This window comes from Naegleria lovaniensis (genome assembly GCF_003324165.1).
Source record: "Naegleria lovaniensis strain ATCC 30569 chromosome Unknown tig005, whole genome shotgun sequence".
NCBI lineage: Eukaryota > Heterolobosea > Eutetramitea > Acrasida > Naegleriidae > Naegleria > Naegleria lovaniensis.
The window spans coordinates 632,908-653,857 of NW_025407827.1; the positions used below are offsets into that span (position 1 = coordinate 632,908).

General features: G+C 37.1%; 11 protein-coding genes across 11 annotated transcripts; 8 read left to right on the forward strand and 3 right to left on the reverse strand.

Annotated features, from left to right (window-relative positions):
- Nucleotides 1-349: 349 nt before the first annotated feature.
- On the forward strand, nt 350-3,436 carry C9374_012669 (uncharacterized protein; the record flags this gene model as incomplete). The annotated part of the gene is made up of 1 exon (XM_044688461.1): nt 350-3,436. The coding sequence occupies one exon, from the start codon at nt 350-352 to the stop codon at nt 3,434-3,436; it is 3,087 nt and encodes a 1,028-aa protein (XP_044554311.1).
- Nucleotides 3,437-3,622: 186 nt separating this feature from the next.
- On the forward strand, nt 3,623-4,233 carry C9374_012670 (uncharacterized protein; the record flags this gene model as incomplete). Its single annotated transcript, XM_044688462.1, has 2 exons — nt 3,623-3,688; nt 3,805-4,233. 2 exons carry the CDS (start codon nt 3,623-3,625, stop codon nt 4,231-4,233), a joined length of 495 nt encoding a protein of 164 aa, XP_044554312.1.
- An 808-nt stretch (nt 4,234-5,041) lies between these two features.
- C9374_012671 (uncharacterized protein) lies at nt 5,042-5,689 on the forward strand (the record flags this gene model as incomplete). The annotated part of the gene is made up of 1 exon (XM_044688463.1): nt 5,042-5,689. One exon carries the CDS (start codon nt 5,042-5,044, stop codon nt 5,687-5,689), a length of 648 nt encoding a protein of 215 aa, XP_044554313.1.
- Nucleotides 5,690-6,357: 668 nt separating this feature from the next.
- On the forward strand, nt 6,358-7,377 carry C9374_012672 (uncharacterized protein; the record flags this gene model as incomplete). The annotated part of the gene is made up of 1 exon (XM_044688464.1): nt 6,358-7,377. One exon carries the CDS (start codon nt 6,358-6,360, stop codon nt 7,375-7,377), a length of 1,020 nt encoding a protein of 339 aa, XP_044554314.1.
- A 246-nt stretch (nt 7,378-7,623) lies between these two features.
- C9374_012673 (uncharacterized protein) lies at nt 7,624-8,766 on the forward strand (the record flags this gene model as incomplete). Its single annotated transcript, XM_044688465.1, has 1 exon — nt 7,624-8,766. The coding sequence occupies one exon, from the start codon at nt 7,624-7,626 to the stop codon at nt 8,764-8,766; it is 1,143 nt and encodes a 380-aa protein (XP_044554315.1).
- A 531-nt stretch (nt 8,767-9,297) lies between these two features.
- Nucleotides 9,298-10,224, forward strand: C9374_012674 (uncharacterized protein; the record flags this gene model as incomplete). The annotated part of the gene is made up of 1 exon (XM_044688466.1): nt 9,298-10,224. The coding sequence occupies one exon, from the start codon at nt 9,298-9,300 to the stop codon at nt 10,222-10,224; it is 927 nt and encodes a 308-aa protein (XP_044554316.1).
- Nucleotides 10,225-10,501: 277 nt separating this feature from the next.
- On the forward strand, nt 10,502-11,347 carry C9374_012675 (uncharacterized protein; the record flags this gene model as incomplete). The annotated part of the gene is made up of 1 exon (XM_044688467.1): nt 10,502-11,347. One exon carries the CDS (start codon nt 10,502-10,504, stop codon nt 11,345-11,347), a length of 846 nt encoding a protein of 281 aa, XP_044554317.1.
- A 1,376-nt stretch (nt 11,348-12,723) lies between these two features.
- Nucleotides 12,724-13,945, reverse strand: C9374_012676 (uncharacterized protein; the record flags this gene model as incomplete). Its single annotated transcript, XM_044688468.1, has 2 exons — nt 12,724-13,268; nt 13,783-13,945. 2 exons carry the CDS (start codon nt 13,943-13,945, stop codon nt 12,724-12,726), a joined length of 708 nt encoding a protein of 235 aa, XP_044554318.1.
- A 91-nt stretch (nt 13,946-14,036) lies between these two features.
- C9374_012677 (uncharacterized protein) lies at nt 14,037-17,633 on the reverse strand (the record flags this gene model as incomplete). The annotated part of the gene is made up of 2 exons (XM_044688469.1): nt 14,037-16,881; nt 16,942-17,633. 2 exons carry the CDS (start codon nt 17,631-17,633, stop codon nt 14,037-14,039), a joined length of 3,537 nt encoding a protein of 1,178 aa, XP_044554319.1.
- Nucleotides 17,634-18,002: 369 nt separating this feature from the next.
- Nucleotides 18,003-19,354, forward strand: C9374_012678 (uncharacterized protein; the record flags this gene model as incomplete). Its single annotated transcript, XM_044688471.1, has 3 exons — nt 18,003-18,356; nt 18,589-19,070; nt 19,177-19,354. The coding sequence occupies 3 exons, from the start codon at nt 18,003-18,005 to the stop codon at nt 19,352-19,354; spliced, it is 1,014 nt and encodes a 337-aa protein (XP_044554320.1).
- A 228-nt stretch (nt 19,355-19,582) lies between these two features.
- On the reverse strand, nt 19,583-20,800 carry C9374_012679 (uncharacterized protein; the record flags this gene model as incomplete). The annotated part of the gene is made up of 1 exon (XM_044688472.1): nt 19,583-20,800. One exon carries the CDS (start codon nt 20,798-20,800, stop codon nt 19,583-19,585), a length of 1,218 nt encoding a protein of 405 aa, XP_044554321.1.
- Nucleotides 20,801-20,950: the final 150 nt, after the last annotated feature.

The following is a 20,950-nucleotide window of genomic DNA, read 5'->3' on the forward strand; positions in this document are numbered from 1 at the left end:
AAGGACACTGTGGATGTACAAGGATGTGTTTTTTTTGAATGGTTGTTGCATCATGATGGCACAGTGATGGGCTTTGTGTTTGAGCTTGTGACAAGTTGCAAAAAATTGTTGTAAGGCAAAACTTCAGTTTTGCAAAATGAAAAATTAATGCAAAAATTGCAGATGGAGTTCCATCTTCATCATACTTGGTTCAAGTGGAATTCAATTTCGTAGATGGTGTTGTTGTTGGTTTTTGGTGGACACAATCATGACATGTTTCTTGATATATTCCAGGTACATGAATATTCAAATGGACCAAAAAAAGAAATTTCAAAGTCATCCTCTCTGCCAAAGAACCAAATTAAAAAAAATGTCATCATCAGCAACACAACCAACAATGGATGATAGTGTTGCCACCACCACGAGTCATGAACCATGCGGAAGTAGATCGACTAACGAAGATTTTGGCAAAAAACATAATTCTGGTCCAACACTTCCGAGCGCGGTGTTGTCAGGATCATGTCATGTGGATGATGATGATGAAAATAATGCTCACCGTCGTGGTCTTGACATTGCCATCAACAATCATCGGGGTTCTACAACAAGGAATATCACTTGTCTTTCACAATCTATATGGAATATCATTCTTTCTTTCACGTTGAATGTATTTAAACATTCTACAAAACTTACGAATTCGTCAGGAGAGGAACAAAATTTATGCTCATCAGAAGAGCAACATTACAAATCTCCTGAAGAGTGTTACCATCGATCGATATTTGATATTGAGGTTGTTCCATTGGTGTCACAATCACCTCTCGCCAAGTTTTATGAAACACGAACAGATAGCGTCAATGAAACTGAGCAAGAGTCCATCAAATTTTACTGCGATTTTTTTACAACATGGATTAGAATTTCTCATATCAACAAAAGAATGCGAGAATTAATGAGGACATGTGTAGTGACAGAATTGATAGAGTTTGATTTCATTAATTTCATGTACTTTTACATGCTCAATGAAGAAACTCTTGTATTTGATCACCAACCATCAGGAATTGAGCTCGATAATTGCGATAACGAGGCTCTAGTATTCCGAAAGGAGGAGTACAAGCATTCAGTTCATGCACTGTTTATTGAGTTTATGCAATCAATGATGGATCCTGTGTTTGTGAAAAGAATTTCTCTTGACGTGAATTATGTGTTTGATTGGATTCCAATTCATGAAAGTGAAATTGAAAAAACGTTGACAAGTAGTCGACTGCCAGAAGAAAATATATTTTGCCTTTACAATACTGCATTTCCAAACATCGAGGTACTAACCTTAAACTTTACATATAGAGGTAGAGATGGGATATATGACGAGGAAGAACAATCAAGCACACATTTGAAATCTATTGACACTAGTATTATTCAAAATTTATCGAAATGGAAAAGTTTAAAGGAGCTACGGTTGTGTTGGCATGTAGAAGTTAACGAAGATACTAGGAAGATTGATCTTGAGTGTGGATCTCATCTTGTACAAGAATTCCTTAAAATTATTAATGAGGCAAAGTCTAATCCAAACATTGAATATGTGTCGGTTTATATCAATGGGTCTGCATTCCATGTAACAAAGACAGAAGAGGGCACTATGATTTGTAATCATTCATTCCCTTCTGTAGTTTTTGAACAGATTGGTGATATTGTTGATGACAACAGCCACCTCAAATTATTATATCTCTGTATCGATCATTTTGGAAATGCCAATTATAACAAGCAACTCTCACACATGTCATTTTTGCAAAATATTCTCCATATTGAGATTGAGGAAATTAATATTGTTAATATTAATCAACTTTTCAATTTGCAATATCCCAAATTGGTCACATTGATATTGACAAACATTATTACCTCAGGAGTTACAGGATATGAAGTTGCAATTTCATCTCAATTTCCAAAGTTGGAGGAGCTAGTTCTCAAGTCAAACGTAGAGTCATCCAATGTTTTTAACGTGGTTAATGTTGATACTGTTTACATGAGAGCTCCTCTAATCAAGAAACTGTCATTAATTGGTATTCACAATTTTTCCGTATCAAAGAATTCGTTTGGACCTCATCTAGAAATGTTAGAAATTTTGACCACATGTTCAGACATGATCCATAATTATTCGAGATGGATCACCTCGTTGAAAGGGTTAAAGAATTTAATTTTCAAAATAGAGCCGGAAAGAGGTAAATCATTCCAGGAGTATCCATCCAATGAAAACCTGGAACAGTCACTCTCAACAATAATTAATCATGATGGAATTGTTGACATCTTGTTGAAGGATACCAGGTATGCCGGCATCACTCTTAAATGTCCACAAGCCAAAAAAGTTGTCATTAGAATACCTCATTTGCAAGATTGCTTTATTGAATGTGCACAGTTGAAGTCCATTGATTTGAATGGTCTAATCATTGGATGTAATTCAAGAAACAATAAGAAATTATTCTACTATTCACACCAATGGAGATGGGAAACGCCTCTAGTCACCTCATTGAATTTTTCCAATCCTCAAACCTCTAGCGGAATGATTCTTCCCAACGCGTTAATATCTCACATTGAAGAGTTGGAAATTCGTCTAGTTATCACCGCATACGAAAAAGAAAAGGAGCTTCTTCCAGCATTGTTCATGAGAATTGATGAACTATGTGGCAAAAAAAGCACCAACAAAACATTGAAAAATGTCAAAATTCAATTAGAAATTAGCACATTTTATTTGACAAATCCATTGGTCAAGAGTATGAGCGCCTTATTGGAATGGAACGAGCATTCAAAAACTCCATACGAGAGCGAACAAATGAAGATGACCATTCAACATTTATTGAAAACAGCCAAGACCACAGAAACGTTTACAGACGACACGCTCTTAGTTCAATCTCCGAATGTAGTCTCTTTAGAAATGAATATACATGAATCAGTACAAAAAACCAAGATTAACTGTCCAAACTTGAAGCATGTAGAACTCGTTCAAACCTCAACTCCTGGACGGCTTAAATTTTGTGATACGAATGATGTCAACCAATTGGAATCATTCATGACCATGGGTCTATGCTCACCGTTCAATCATTTACACACTCATCACTTTGCAAGTTTAAAAACAATTGAAATTATAGATCCGCAACAACGATTTTCATTTGTATTGAGCCAACTACCATCCTTGGAAGTGTTAGACGTAAGAACAGAATATGGATTTTGTTACAATGGAGAAGAACGATCCTATGTCACTCTCAAAGACTACCAACACCATAACCTCAAAATGTTACGATTATTTGGAGTTAGAAATGTTACGATTGAACTCGACTTGCAAGCACCTAATCTACGAATTTTAGACGTTCGGGATACCGATGGTCGAAAATGTGAAATTACTTTCAGCAATTGTCCTAAATTAATGAAGAAAACGTTGAGGTATTCCCTCACTAAAGAACACAGAAAAAGATGATTTTGCAATTTGATGTACTTTCTTGGCTACCAGAAAGGAACTACATGGAAAATAGAAGCGATTAAGGATTTAATTTTACAGTGCCCTCTCATTCCTTCACTGTACCACGGTCAATTAGAAATGAATGCCTTTTCCGAATGAATCACTTTGACAAGCGACATTTCATCCAAAATAAAAAACAAAAAAATGACTTCACTCATTTACTGCACAGACCCTAAAGTAATTAAATCGTTATTCACCAAATACGACTCTGTATGTATCACTTGAACTTGCGAACACATCATCTCTCTAAAGAGATACATCATAATCCCAATCGGATTCGGTGTACATTTTAATTATTATACCATCACATCATCTTGGAAACAAAGAAACAAGTTGGAAGTATCAGCATGACAGACTTGGACCGACTCACTTCGGATTTAGGTTTTAATTTCTGTCAAGACGAAATTTTTGCATTATCCATGTATCTCGACAAGAATTCCGATGGTGTCGTGACTCTGGACGAATTTCAACAATATTGGATTAAAATTGCATCCGCTCATGAATTATCCGTGCTTGAGAAGAGAATGGAATTATTAACACAAGCAGCTGTCATGTTTAAAAAGTATGACACGAACGGCAATCGAGTGTTATCTTCGGATGAATTTGAAAAATTCTATAAGGAATTGTATCAAAATCGAAATGATGCTTCCATGAAGGAAGTTCAACAAGCCATGCAAAGTTTGGATTTGGATCGGAATGGAGTCATAAGTTTTCAGGAATTTATCATTTGGTTGAATTGGTTAAATTTGAATTGAAACTTACATGAGAACCATTTTGAATAGATCAATGACACTGAGAGAATAGGACAGAAAGATGATTCCTGGATTGAACCTTAAATGGCACCAGTCCGACATCAAAATAAAGTTGAACCTGAAGTGCACTAAGGTCAAGTTTCATGCGCATTTTACCGAACCACAAACCATGATGGAATTTCAAAGTTCTCGGTTAAATGCAGTTGTGATCACTCTAAAGTTCTTGGGCAAGGAATGAGCGATCACACTGCAACGACCATGTATTTGCACAAGCAAAACAAGATGTGGAAGGCTACCACTCAAGATTGTTGGCTTCCTGCTCGGGAGTGGTGGTTGGAAGCATCCTTTTTTTTGATGGCCTGATGTTAAACATTGAAATTCAAAAAATTACATGAATTGTTACTGTAAGAACGAGGCGCTTTTTCTGTCTTTCCAAATGAATTCAATTTGTTCACATTTTGTATTCGACCCGATAACGGGAGACATTCCATTCCGTTCTGTGTGAAAATTCTCCTTTTTCATTAATTTCCATTCATGAACTCGATTGGCGGAAGTCAAGTACAAATTTTTCCCTGCTTCATCATAATAGTAGATCCATTTTCTGAAGAATGATCACTAAAGACAGTGCCATTTCACCTACAAGTATCCTTCGGTTATTGAAACAATTCCATTACAGTGGACTGACTCGAAACCAAATGAGCCTCAGTGTGAGTCGATTTATCAATTTCCAGGTTCTGAACTAGAACACACTCTCCGTTGTTGATGATACATTGTTAATGATTCAAATCCATATATCAAACAAAAAGCAAACATGTTCGTCTCATCCATGCAGAGGAGTTGTGCTCTTGCATCCACAACCTTCATAAAAAACGAAACCAAAGAGATTTGTAAAACGTGCCGTGAGAGCTACATGTTGAAAGAGACATCATCAACAACAACAACAGGGTCGAACCCTGCAACCATCTCCACAACCACCACCACCACAACTAGGACATCCTCTCCGAATTCTTCAATGTCCATGCTCTCGTCGATGAATGAGGTTTCCTCTCCAAAGAAACGAAAATTTGATCATCTTCAAGATCTTGCCGACTCCAATGACGACGACCATGAAACGAATACGGCTCCCAACACATCGATTTTACAAGATCAAACATCCCAGCGTGGGGATACCTCAACACTGGAAGCTCGCATGAAAGCTACACAAGTGTTGACCTTACCTCAATTGAAGAAACAACTCGATGAATGCAGTGAAATGTATCCAGATTTGATGCAAACCCTCATCTCACTGGTCAGAAAGCATGTTCTTACGAAGCAACATGTCCTGGATGAATGTAAGGAATTTTTGGACAGAAATTTGCAAGAGCCTCATTCGAGTATTACAGAGAATGAAGAAGAGCTTGCTCCCAGTCATAACAAACGAAAGAATGAAGAAGAAGAAGAAGATAAGGAGGAGGAGTAATCAACTGTTCAACTGGATCAGGATTTGAATGAAGCTATTCATTAGTATGATCGAACAGGCTCTTTTAAAATTGTACATAAAAAAATGTAAATGATGATATTTGATAACCGTGTGTGCTTTTGATGATCATAGCTAAATATCGTATTCGATAGAATATTTTAAATTGAAAAGCCTGAACCTTTGAAAAGATAACGTTGCTATGATGATGAGGTTCCGAACAATGTATTCTCGTGGTGGTCATGCTCTTGGTTGTGAACGAGCAAGATTTAACCGAACTAAACCTTCGGTTACGAAACCAAGCCGTTCCCATTAAAATATGAAGCTTGGGATTGCTTTGGCAGGGAATTGCAAACACGGATCATGCCATTTTCCGCAAAGGGTTAGTGGAGTTTGATAATTTTGTTGGTTCAGGATCAAATATCAAGATAACACGTCAAAAAACAATCCAAGTCAGAAACCTTGCATTGTTTGTTACAGCTTAATGGAACATAGTTTTACTGTAAGCTAGATGATGCTCCATTTGGATCGTTGAAAAGTTGAGCCATAATTTCAATGTTCATTCAAACATCCAAAGTAACAATGTTATTACTTGGTGATTCGCGTTGCGGCTTGTTTGCAACTCAGAAAAAAACCAAACCAATTCTCTCCCTTCTTCATGTACAATAGCCATGTCCTCTCCACAACATTCCACTCCACAAGCTGTATCAAACTCTAATTTATCAACTCGAACATCATCCATGATACCTGCATGGATTCGTGGCAATAGATATGGAATCCAACCAAACACTTCTACTACACATGCACGGATTAGAAAGAAAAAATGTGCATCCCTTCATACATCCGGTGACAATGAAGAAGAATCACACTGTAATCATCGTTCCAACACAAATAGAAAATCCAAACCAACCATACCACTCACATGTGAAAATTGTAAAACAGTAGAGACACCTGTTTGGCGAAAGGGATCTAATGGCGAGCCATTGTGCAACAAGTGTGGTCTTTATGTATTGAGACATGGCAAAAGCAGGCCACTTGAATTTGATTCTATTCGAGAAATTAGAAAGAGAAGGCAAGAAGACGAAGTCAATCATACATGCAACGGTGAAAACACCAAGCGTAAGAATGAGGGGTGTGACAATGTAGAGACCTCACAGAAAAAGACCAAGTACGACAAAAATCCAAACGTTCAAACAAGCTCTTCTAAGGCCCTAAGCCATTCTTCCTCACCAATGAGTAATTATGGAAATAATGACTGTTTCGAAAGCCAATCCATGCTGCGGCTAAAACAACAACTGGAAGAGGCAGTCCAGAAATATCCAGAGGTAGTATGTACCTTGATTTCACTCGTTCGAAAGCATGTATTGCCGCAACATATTGCAAGACAATCCTTTCTTCTTTCTCAACAACCTCATGAAACCTCGAACGAGTGTGATCAATCGTTGTTGCATGTCTTTGAAGAACCACAACAACATCCTCCCGCCATCCTTTCCAGTGTAAAGAGTGATACGAAGAGTGATAGGGAAATAATTCGTAACTTCTCACCATGTTCGTATGAGAGCAGTTCCAGCTGTCGAAGTGGAAGCCGTTATGAGGAAGAGAAAGAAGCGGAAACTGACTCTGATTCATGGTACTTTTTTTCATCAGAGGCTGAACTTAGTGAAAATTCTGATAATGAAAGCAATGTGTGAATAATGGGGTGCCTTTATTACAACTCTAGTGATCAAGGCACAACATATTAAACATTGTTTTCTTTCCTTTTCACCTAAATCAAAATTACAATTTCAGTCATTAACAAACCGCGAAATGAGAACATGGCAAATTTCCATCTCATGTCAACAGCTTGATCTGGCCAGATGTAGAGTAACGATTGGACAGTTGTCTCACAACAAACCCCGTGTTATCACTCTTGTTATCATAATCATGTTGATGATATCATGCCTCCATTACGTCTCATCACACTTATTCCAGCTAGAAAGTCTCAACGAACTGTCCTCTCAATTCCTTCAGAAATCAAAAAAAAGAGTGTATTGAAATCCTCCCGATATAGAAAAGAAATCTTGACGATGGCTACACATGCAAAATCATCTTCTCCACTCTCTCAAACTACGACAACGACAACAACCACCACCACGACTTGTCTCAATTGTGGTGCCCAATCCTCACCTGTTTGGAGAAAGGGATCCAAAGGTGAATGGCCACTCTGTAACAAGTGTGGACTCTATGTCTTGCGGTATGGAATCAATCGACCCTTGTGTGGATCCATGAAAGCAGGAAGAAGGAGAAAGAAACAATCTGGTGTGCAAGATGTGGACTCGGATCCAAACAACAAGAAGAAGTCACACAGCGACAGGAACAACAACCATAATACGAATGGTAAGAAACGAGATCATGGTCATGCAGTGGACCATTGCAATTCACATGTGCAACCGTTATTGAAAAAAGTCAAACCGTCATCATCTCATCTGGCAGTTCAACCGCAATCCATCTCTTCATCATGCATGTCGAATACGTATTCAACCATATTGACTCCTCCTCTCGATCATGTCACTTCTTCTTCAATCCTCTCCTTGTATCATTTAAAACAACAGTTGGAAGATGCCTCTGAAAAATTCCCACAAGTCATTCACACTCTTGTTTCGATCATTCGAAAACATGTTCTCACCCAACCAACCGTTGTTTCTCAATTAACAACGACACGAATGGACATTTCGGAACTCCATAAAAACTCAACAACGAGGTCGATTGTTGCATCTCCTTTAACCACCTCATTCGAATGTCATGCATTAGATTCCTCCACTCAACAACAACAAATCGTTGTGTCACAACCAACGACAAGCAGTCTAAACAACACCACTGCCAATGAATTCGAACAAGAACTGGATCAAATATTTTGTCATCCTCATTCCAAATCTTCATCGACACATATGCCAGTCTTGGATCATGAGATGACCACATGCATCAGCACGAACAATGAACTATCTCACGAACAAGTGTTTCATAGTGAGCTGATGAATTTATGGAGTTTCGGGGATGAAGGTAATCATGGTGGTGTCACTACTGAAGAGAGTAGTGTGTAAGAAGCTCATTTCAAAGTTTAAAATGCATTTTCCTAATTGTAAATATCCTCTAATATGTCCAGTAAATTCATTACTCCCAAGCAATGCTCAATCATTCGTTCACACACTGCATCTGAGTGAACACATTATTTAACAGACGGAAGAACTGCAACCCAACAAGAACAGCTTTGAAGGAATGAGAAGATTCTACTAGTAGCGGTCGTCCCCACTGGAGGTCCATCCAACAGGGCAGCATCGATTTTGTTCTTTGTAATTTCGACCATCTCTACATTGTCTTTTTTAGAATCTTTTTCTTATTCCAAGCCAGTAATGAGAGTTTCCATTTCAAAGAGATCTTCCGAATCTGCACTCCTTCATTTAACTTTTCATTCAGGTTTTTCTGCTGTCATGAAATCAATGAGAATAACATGTACTGATTTGAAGGAAACGCGACCGTCAAGTGAATGTTGAGTTCGGTGAATATTTTGTTGAGTGGTGTGAAATGCACCACACACAAAAAAACCATCACGCAGAGAAGCAACCTCCTGTCAGATGCCAATAACGATTTCCGTGCAAGAAGAACGAGCCGTTCAATCTCAACGCCCAATAACATCGTCATCTGAAAATATGAAACCAACATCAACACATGTCGTTGTACCATCGAACACGTCCTCTAATTCACCCTCCTCTCACCCCTCTGCACGTACATCGTGTGCCAACTGTCATGCCACCGAATCACCTGTTTGGAGAAAAGGCAACAAGGATGATATTCTCTGCAACAAGTGTGGACTCTACCGATTGAGATATGGAAAAAACAGACCTACTATTGTGAAAGCAGGAAGAAGGCAAAAAAATTCTTCTTCAAAGAAAAGACAAGTGACAGCTGAGGACGAAGAGGAAGAAGAGGCAAAGAACGACTTGAAAGCAAAGAAAGTGAAAACAACAACAACTCATTCGAATGAATCGATCACTTGCACTACAAGTGAGAATTCAAGTCCCGACTCGAGTGCTGTCAGTTGTCAAAATTCACAAGACAGCGATTTACAAACCTCACCAGTTTCACTCACCAATGTATCCAATGAATTCTCTTTTGATTTTCTTGATCATGAAATCCTGACCAATGACTTGGAGATGTCACTCCCAATGGAAAACTTTCAACAATTTTCAAATATGGAAAATCAAAGCTTACCAACCATGGAAATGCTCAGAAAACAATTATCAGATGCCTCACATCAATATCCATTACTCATGAATACCTTAATATCGATTATAAGGAAACACGTATTGAATCAACCAAATATTGTTGCCATGGTTCATTCACAGCATCGATGTCCTCAAATGCCAACTGTCACACAATATTCGGATTCACCCATTTTAGATTCTTTACTGAATTCACAATCGAACAACACCTTATTCATGCGAGAAATGGAATTTTACTCATTACCTCAATTTTACACAACAACCCAACGACATGCATAACACGTGTGTATATTTTATAAAATCGAAAATCCTCGAACTTGGAACTTATTTCTTGTCCATAACTCACCTCAAGAACAATGAAAATCACTCAGCCACCTAGAAACCCTTATGAGATTCGATTACCTTTCATTGTTATCGAAAGCTCAATTATGATTAAAAGATTTGCTCCGCTCGTACAACCACACAACCATTTTCAATGGAATTCGTGACAAGTTCCAACACCAGTAAGCAACGTTGTGAGTTTTTCAACCTATCATTGTTTGAGTTGAAAAAAATCATGTCCGTTCCAAGCTCACGAACAGAACTAACCACTGCTGAGACGAAACGAAAAAGAAGAAGTGGCACGAATCCACGAAAGTCACACTCTCCCAGTGTGGGGATAGAAACAACAGGTGTCAACAAGTCACAGCATGACAAGGAGTCCACTTTAAATGTTATGGTAAATCAGTGTCATAATTGTCATACATGCGCTTCACCAGCATGGAGATTAGGTGAAGAATTTGAATTATTATGCAACAAGTGTGGTCTCTATCAAAAGCGTTATGGTCATCAGCGACCTCTTCTTCTTCCAAAACGAAGTGTTAAAAACAAGAAACGAAATTCTTCTTCGACGAGTGACCAACCACAAGAAATATACAGCGTTGAAAGGAAAAAGAAGAAACTACATGCAGAGAATGACACTCTCTCTACTCTGTATACAGTTTCATCGAAAGAGTCTTCATCGAGTCTCGATTTGAGAAATCAATCTAAGGATAGTTTACAAAATTTCACAACCTCTGAAATTGGTGTACAGCAAGATATTTCACAAGCTGCTATGAGCAGACCAGAGTGTAATAATAGAGAATCTCCTACGCTTTTTGAAATACTCCAAACAGATTCATTCCAACACGCTGTAAATGAAGATATTTTTCAATTAGATTACGACCAGTCATGCTCGAGTATGGAATTGTTGAGAAATCAACTCCACAAAGCATCGAGTGAATATCCAGAACTGATCGAAACCATGATATCCATCATTCGAAAACACGTGTTGAGCCAGAAACATGTGATTGAATTGTTATTATCGAAACAAGATGAGAAACATCTGTCAAAGGCCTTGAATTCAACTTTTTCAATCTTGTAACGAGTGGTAATTAAATATTTGTTGTTTTGTTGATTTATCGTGTTTGAGTTGTAATGTTGTTTTCCAAAGATCTGGAATTATAATCATGGAAGATAACGAACTGGAACCATGAAACAGCAAAGATTCAGCGGCTCTTTTCTGATTTGGAAACTCGGTCCAATTTCTACCCGTTCAGTATTTAACCAATAGTTTTGAGAGCACTGTCAACAATACAGAGCTCTATTATTTTTATTTGATTTAAATTCAGCAAGCTTAATAATCGTCGATACAAAACCTCCAGCCTCACATGTAACCAACCTATGGGGAACTAACGAATCATAGAGTTGTTATAATTGATCCCAAGAACGTAATGGATGCTCTGTAAGTGTATTCTAAATACTTTCCATTTGCAAGATATCCAATCCGTTTTCATATAGCTCAGTGTTATCATGTAGAAGACAAACTTTGATACTTTATAGAAACGCACCCATTCCTTCCCCAAATTCCAAAAAACAACAACAAACATGTCTCACAGCAATTCCAAAACCTCGAATCAGAGCACATTCTACACTCAACAAGCGGAAACATGCTGCACCACGACTTTGAACCATGTGTCTCACGTTGTTTGTCATAATTGCCAGACATGCATCTCTCCTGTTTGGAGATTTGGCCAAAACAATGAAATATTGTGCAACAAGTGTGGTCTCTATCGAAAACGTCATTGTCAAGATTGACCTGTGAATGTTAAAAATCGAAGAAGAAAGAAAACGAAAAGAGAAGACTCTGAATCCTCAAGGAGTAGCAAGATCGACGATTTAAATCATCCACTTGATGATTCTCTCCATAATAATGCAACATTTCCATTGGAAGAAGACCATCATGTTTTGAATTCCAATTTAAACATGTATGAATTGAAATCTCAGTTGCTTGAAGCACGACAAAGATTTCCTGTACTGATCGACACGTTCAATCATTTCCAAGAACGTATTGAATCGAAAAGAAGTGTTACTGTTTTTACATTCCAAAAATCATGGAAATGTCTTTTCAAAAGAGAAGAACGACGATTCACTCCATGATGTTTTTCAGAGTTTGTTCGATAGCAATGATCAGGATATGGAATTGTGAGCGATTAAATTCCTTCATTTTTGGAATTGTTGAGAAATTGTGAAATAATCACAGTTGGAGAAAAACCTTAACAAATAATCCAAAGAAGGCTTTTTTAACATGAAGATTAATATTGAGTGAGTTGATTACAACCTTTGACATGACATGTGAGAAGTACTTCATCATCCAAATCTTTTAGAAATATTGATTCTCAATCATCCCAATCTTATCAAAATAAATCAACACAATCATCAAAAAAATAAAAATAATTAAATATGGATCGAAGAATTTCATTAAAATTTCAACAAGAATGGATGAACTTGCCATCCAGTTGGACTTGTTCTCTTCACACTTTCTCTTTCCTCCATTCTTTCTCTCCACTTTTTAAGTTTTGGAAGATTTTGTTCATTCAATCCATATCTCACAATTTGATAATAATATGGAAATAATGAAACGTCAACAATGGAAGGACGATCTGAATCATTAAAATATGTCATTTCATTTCCCAATCGATTCTCCCAAATGACCATTTCACTTTCAATTTTTTGTTTCCAATATTGAACCAAAGTTTTGTAATCTTTCATTTCTTTTGGAAGTTTCTTGTGTGAAGTGATATTCTTTTCTTCCAATTCAATAAACGTATTGATCATGTCTTTACAAGTTTGAGCAAATGCTCCATTCGCTTCATGGAACCAACTCAAAATCTTTCCATAGAAGGCACGATCTTTTTCTGGAGACGGAATGAGAGGAGGTTCTGGATAGTTTTTTTCAATATAATTTAACATGGCTGTTTCTTCTCGGACTGATCCAGAAAAGTCTTCAAAGAGTGGTAATTCACCTGTATGTGTAGTAGTTGAGAAATGATATATATATACATATTTGTGTGTGTTCATAATTGTTGAAAGATGTGAATAAATATATATATATATATGGAAATAATGATAGAGTCCATGCCATCATAGAGTGAATGAGTGTCAACAACACATTGTGTGATGCGTGTGTGATATAAACATGGATAGTGTTGTCATAATATTCCACATCATGTATTAATAAATGATGGCATGTATAAATTTGGAAAATAATATGTTATAAATTGCCACAGTAGTATAATTCATAGAGCATCATCAACAGTAATAGATTTCAACATGAATCATCGTTGGTCATGAACATTGAAAGAATTATATTCCATTGTTCATTCATTCGATTCATCATAACAGAAAGATCAAAATCATCATCATCAAGACATTTATCATGAGAAAAAGGATTACATTTGATTTCAATCATCATCCGATCACGATCATCGTTCACCAAGATTTCATAAATTTAATTCAGTGAATGAAAAAGATATTTACCTCTATAACTTAATTTTCTAATTTCTTCATTTAAATGTTCTCTGTGTTCGAGAATCACAAGACGGGTTTCATATTTGACAGCTTTTTCTTCGAGCATTAAACGAACACGCCAGCCATTGGTGGCATATTTCTTTTCCATGGGACGGAAGACTGTCACGACCATTTTTTTAATGTTTGATGAGTGACAAGCTGGATGTGTTTATGAATTGGAAAAATAAAATTCAATGTTGGAAATCAAGTCTCAAAACAGTTTATTACAAAAAGTCATAATATTGTTCCTCCTCCACAAAATTATAGAATAATTGCAAAATATATTTCCAATCGGATCGAGATCGACATCTTGCTGACAAGGATGGCCATTTGTCATTCACAATTTTCACAATGGCTCTTGTGAAATCTTCCTTGAATGGATCTTGTAGTTTGTAGCTTTCAACAAAATCGAGTGATCTCTCAACCAGTGAAATGGTATGATCGTCTGCTAAATTCTTTTTGAATAATTCTAAAATTTCAAATCCCTTCTGTTGTAGGTAATTGGATTGTAATTTGAGTGCCACAATTTGAATACAGAAAAATAAATCAATTCCCTCTTTCGGGTCCATTAAGGGATTCATGTCAAGATTGGTGTCGTACACGTCGTACATGTATTGGAGTGATAATTCGAGAGATTTTTGAGTGAAATTTCGATTCAATAGATGAAGTTCAGTTCCAAAACATAACGAGTATAAATCAAGCGTTTCACTATTCGTGTGTGCACTGTGGGTAGATTCGTGTTGTTTTCGTAGAAATGAATCCAATACTGGAGAGCAACTTGCGAGAATTGTCTTGTGAGCATGAATGAGGTTGGCTCGATGGTGGTTCAATGCGACCTTAATGTCGCTTGTCTCTTGATGGTTGTAAAGTGACTTTCTAGCCGCTCCCAATGGTGATGTGAGATGATTATGGGTCTGTAATTCACTTCGAACAATCACTGAATATGCGAGAGAAGTTTGCTTAAACATGTTTGGTAATTTTCTTTTCACAAGTTGTTGAGCGAGTTCTGATTTCACGCCGAGTGACATGTCCAGTAAATCTTTGCAATATTCTCCAAGTAAGAACATCCACTTGTAGCAGGATTTGGCAATTTCAATGAGTATCGTCTCATGATAATCGTTCAATTTCTTAAGAACCGCTGAATTAATCTTATTTTCAGACGAGGATGTATTGACTCGGTCCATTTCTTCCATACATGAGACAATGTCTTGCAGGAATGTGTTCACGTTTTCCATGGAAATTAGGTCCAATAATTTCCATAGGATTTTCAACTTTAGATCTACTTGTTCACCCAATTTCACATGAACGGATAATAAATATAATAATCTTAACAATTTGGAACCATCATCCATGACGTCCTGATCAATATCCTCCTCATTAATGATAGAGTCAATAAGCAATTGAAGTAGGGGCACATCTGAAGGTTGAACATTCAAGGAACGATCTGTAGAAAGGCAAGAAGCTAAGCTTGGGCACAATTGTTGCAAAAGTGGATGAAATACGTTCAAGCAAGTGCCACTTGATGGCAAGGTGTGAACTCGTTTTGTGAACAATGGTTTGAGAGGAAGTGGATTCTGTTTTCTTTTTTGCAATTCCACCAATTCATCCTCCCTCTTATTGTAAAATATTGTAAACTTTTCTCCACATGCTACCGAGTTAAACGATTGCATGTATCGATTTGAAAATTCCACCCGTTTGACATCATTCACATAGATTGGTTTCTTTTCAAGAGTTCCATTTTTCTTGTTATGGTCAGGTCGTTTCGATGGAAATCCCAATCGTCCATCATCATTTCTTCCCAAGCCATAAAATTGATCGAGATAATCCGTAATAATGACATGATTATGTCCACAACAAATGTCCTTAATTTTCGTGGTGAAAGGAATGTCATCATTTTCTTTTGCTTTCAATCGAAATGTTTTAAAAGGTTTCGTTGTAGCAGTAGTACCACCATTTTTGCTTGGCAACAACATGGATTGACGATACGACAAGTAATGGTCCATCACTGAAGTTGACGACGAGGTGTTGTATCTTGGTGATTGGGAATATTCCTCTCCTGAGCTAGTAGAACCATTATTAAACACAAACACTTCATCATTAGTAGTTGCTGCCAGTGTGAATGTAGCTCCACAATGAATCTGTTCAAACTTCTCATTGTTAATATTCACTTTTTTAAAGGATGGAATGATGGACATTTTTCTGTACATGGTAAATCGTTTCTCATCGACAGAGGAATTATCTCCATTTTGGTCATTATTGAGCTCTCCACCAATTCCACAACTGTACAAGTCTCCATCGGTACTCAGTACAACAGTACTATCCATTGTAAATCGAATCGATTTTACAGGAACGTTGATGGGAACTTGTGAAAAAACGCTCACTTTCGCTTTGGGAAGCAAGAGTCCAGTTTCAGCATTTGCATTCGAGCCACATACATACAACTCTCCACGAGTAGTAATGATGGCACTGTGATTGAATTGACAATGCAATTGTTGAATGGGTTGTTCTAAACATACATTAATTTTCGAAAATATGAAACGGTCACAAAAATCGCCTAATCCAAGTTGTCCATCCACGTTGGCTCCTGTTGAATATAAATCACCATTATTTGTGACAATGATGGTGTGATTGGAGCCACATGAAACCAATCGAACTCCAAAATGATTTTGTAAATCGTTCATTCTTGAAAATACTCGAGAGGCTCTTCGTTTTGGTAACACAGGTTTTCCAATATTCTCCACAGCAGGAATGAGTAATGATAAGTTGCATTCCACAAGAAAATTCAATTCCAAATCAGGATGAGGATTAAACTCTTTTTGCAAAAGTGTGACTTGTTCAGGAATGATTGGTTGTGCTTGATTATTCACAACTGTTGTTCGAGGTGACACTGCTGGAGTGTAATCTCTAGGTGACATTAAATTCAATCCATTCGTATTATCATTGGATGCGCTCAATAAAGATGTTGCATTGAGATTTCCTCCTAAACGAGCATTCAAGTCAAGTAAAGAACCTTCCAATCTTCGATTCAAAGTTTCTGGAATACCCAATTGTCCAAAATCATTTCTTCCACTGAGAGAGAGATACAGAGTCCATGTCATTATGACGATGAGTGATATCATTATTACCTACCTGCAAAACAATCGACCGCTCTCTGTCAAAATCATGTAATGATTCGAGCCACATGAAATGTGTCGAATATTCTCGCCAAAGGGTAAAGATTTATAAAACAAGGCGGATGAAGCATCTTCTTCACGATGTTCAATATCCACAGAGCGATGACTCGTTGCTGCTGAAAAAGCACTCATGGTATTGTTGAAAGGATTATTAATACCATTATTATTCGCATGGTTGGAGAGCTGTTGAATACTTCTCTTCTTGATGTATTCCATACGTTGTTGTTGAATGCGAGTCGTATGAAAAACAGAACCACACAGAAAGAGGTCTTGAGAAGAACAAGAAACAGAACCAGCACCAACACCACGATGGAAGATGTTGGCCAATCTTCTCTTTAAAGTTCTTTTCTTTGCTTCAGAAAGAGTATGTGGGTCATCTTCTCCATTGAACAACTCGTGTTGGTGATGATGAAACTCATCTTCCATCATGGACAATCTTGAAAGAGATTCATCAAAGCCTTGTTCATATTCTTCTTCGTTCAGTAAATCATCATCATCCTCTCGATGGTCTGCATCCAATTCATCCAACCCATCATCACGATGATCATTATGGGCCACATACGGAGGATGATGCAATGATGAAGATAATAATTCAGCGTCCGATTCGGAAAAGGATGAATAGGTGGATGAAGAAGAAATCACACTCATGTTTTCCGAAGACTGATGATTTCACGACTCTTGCTTGGGTATTCTTCTTCTCGATGCTACTGATGATTCGGCACTAAGAGGAATTTGGAGAGCTTTTGTGTCTGTTCTTTTTTGAGAGGACACAAACAATAGTTTGACAGATGAGAATTGAAGGATATTTATTCACGCAGCCATAAGAAATAGGTCCATCTTTGTTCTTTTTTTCTGCGAAGACGGTTATCTATTCCCTCCTTTGTAATGACATTTCTGCCATCGAATTGTAAATAATAATACTAATGAACAACAACATTCTGTTTCAATTATTGAGAGCAGTTTCTCAAACACCATTGAACTCATCCATTTGCTCATGTCTTTCTGTGCAAAGAAAAAATGTCTTCTTCCAATAATAATTACGGCCTTTACGGAGATTCCTATGGCTCAACAAATCAACAACCACAACATCAAAACACGGAAACTACCCATTCCTACTTGAGCTCACAACGAAAATTTGCCAAGCCGTTAGATGCCGGAAAAACTGAATTACGGATTGATGAAAGTAGTTTTAGAAGAGAGGATCATGATTTGGAGAGTCATTATCGGGGAGACATTGGAAAGAGAAAAAGTGCTGTAAAGACAACTTTGGTGAATTTAGTGAAGGCTGTTGTGATTATGGTGTTATTTGCCTTCTTTGTGGGAGTGGTGATTTTAATAGTCCAGTTGGTAGAGCTGTTCCATGCTTCCCAGGTAGGTTGTTCGTGCGCGAGAATGACGATGAGAATATATACGAAATTTCATTATTTATTTGTGAATTATCATCGTGTGTACATGTTGTTGTGAAATTCCCGATGCTTCAAATATTTATTGAATTATTTCACACAAATTTTAATTTTTGGAAATATCTTTGAAATATCGTACTTGTAAAATTTATTATTTGATGATGACTTTTGCAATAATTTGAACCCATTTTATGATTTAGATTGCCGATTACAATATTCATATTAAATTGAGTGCTGAATGTGAAGCCGCAGCAATGGATATCAATAATAGAGTGACAGGCATGGATCCGAATCAACAAATTAATTTCAATATCACTCATCAGCCTCACGTGACGCTATACTTGACAAGATTTATTTCCGAATTTAGAGATACTATTGTGAACGATTTGAACAATACCTTAATCTCTCAATTCAACGCTCTTAATTTGGGTAATTGCTCAGTGTCTACCACTACGTATTTTAACGTGTCAGGATCATATGCCATGTGGGATGTTCAAAATTCACCATGTCTTCAAGGCCTAAGCAATGCAATTGTGAATGCCACTGCTCGTTATGTAGATCCAAGAAGTAAGAGCACAATTCCTTCCTGGGTCAATAATTTGCCACCTCAACTTCGCCAAGTGAAAATTTTGATGATTCAACAATACGGCTCGCCTAACGTTTTTTCACAATTCCAACCTCAGTAAGTATTAATACATAATTACAGTAATCATAGTAATGATTGATGACAACATGTATTCACCTGTAACGACCATCATTTACTCATATTTTTAATTGTCATTATTCAGTGTGACCATAGCACATGATGATGTGACTCCAACACAACTGGACTCTGCAGTCCGTGCAATTGGAAATCCCGTGCCTTGTACCTACAAACTCAGATATGTCAGCATTGGCCTCACTGGAGATTATGGTACAGTATTGCGAGGAAAAGACGTTGCCATCTTTGATTTGGAACAGCTATAAACAGTAGTTATTACTTTTGATTTGTTTTCTCAGATCTTGATCGCTGCGTGTTAATTATTAACTACATAAAAAGTTCAAAACAAACAAAAAGTGTATTAATATTGAGTATGAAAAGAATTAAGAAAACTCCCTTGGTTAAACAAGTGAGTCTTCTTGCGTTTTGTCTGCAAAACAAGTCGCCTTAATTCCATGTACAGTTGTTGATTGATTTTTTGACAGGTCTCCATATTATCGATAAACTCGAATTTTCGAATGAGCAATGTCACATACTAATAATTCACCATTTCTCTCGTTGAGGCATACAGCCACTGGACGTCCAAAATCAGAGGCTTGCTGACCTGTCTGTTGTTGATAGTCATCTCCAACAGATTTTAAGAAATAACCCTCTTGTGAAAGGATTTGTAATCTAGAGTTTCTTGTATCGCAGACGATCAAGTATTGGCTCTCCTTGTCTACAATGACACTACTTGGGAATCTAAACTGTAGTGCCTCTGTACCACTTTCTCCAATGTCTTTCTCTAACTTCCAAGTCTGATCTTCGTCATGAGATAAAATATCAATCACTTCTCCAACTGTTTCACACACAACCAAATGACCATCTTTTGTAATGTCTATCCCATAAGGATAAGAAAACGAAAGTGAAATGCTGTCAAGCAAATCTCCATGATTTGCATCTAGAATCTTAATTTCATTGTGTTTATAATCACACACATAGATCTGATCCCTTCTTAATGGAGCACACTGACCAGGAGGCAAACAATAGGTGTACATGGCCAATCCTCTCGGTAAATTAAACACATCTTTTGAATTGGGAAAACCTGCACGCCATATATATTCACAATTTGGGTGACGAAGTAATTTTTCGAGATCATACTTGTAGACACAATGATCACCCCCACTCAGAATAAGAGCATCTCTTTTGAGTCCATCATAATTTTCCTCGATGAACATGAAGGCAACCTTAAAAGGTAAATCAATCGTATCCAAATATTGTTTGCTTTGCAAATCCAAAACCAATATTCTTCCAATATTGTCATCACTCACTAGAACGCATTTACATGCATAGGAGATCTTTACATCGCTGGGACAAAACAATTGATAATCTTCTTCCGAGATTGAATCATTTTCTTCGTCATCTTCTTCTTCATCATCTAAAAAATCGTCAAAATCACTATCGGAATCTGCTTCTTCTTCTTCCTGTTCAACATTTCTAATCTTTCTATCTTTACAATCAATAATCTCCAACAATTCAAATTGATAAGAAAAGGGAATTCGTTTTTGATCACGTAATCTTTTGGTTAAGAAGGCTTGCAATTCTTCCGTTGTAAAAGCAAGATTGGTTCTTTCTTGAGAAGAAGGAACAATTCCTTCATGAAGATGTAACTGATCATTTTGAAGGTCCTCAAGAATTAAATGTACACTGTCCGCATGATCTTGTGATGGCATGATTTTGTTACTTTTTTTTCAAGCTTGAAATTGAATCAGAAATTGAAGTCAACCTTAAGAATGCCAATTAGTGTACATAGACATACGTAAACGAAGCCGTCAAAGCCCTTCATTGATTCCAATGAAACATGTCAACAAGTTCGAAAATGT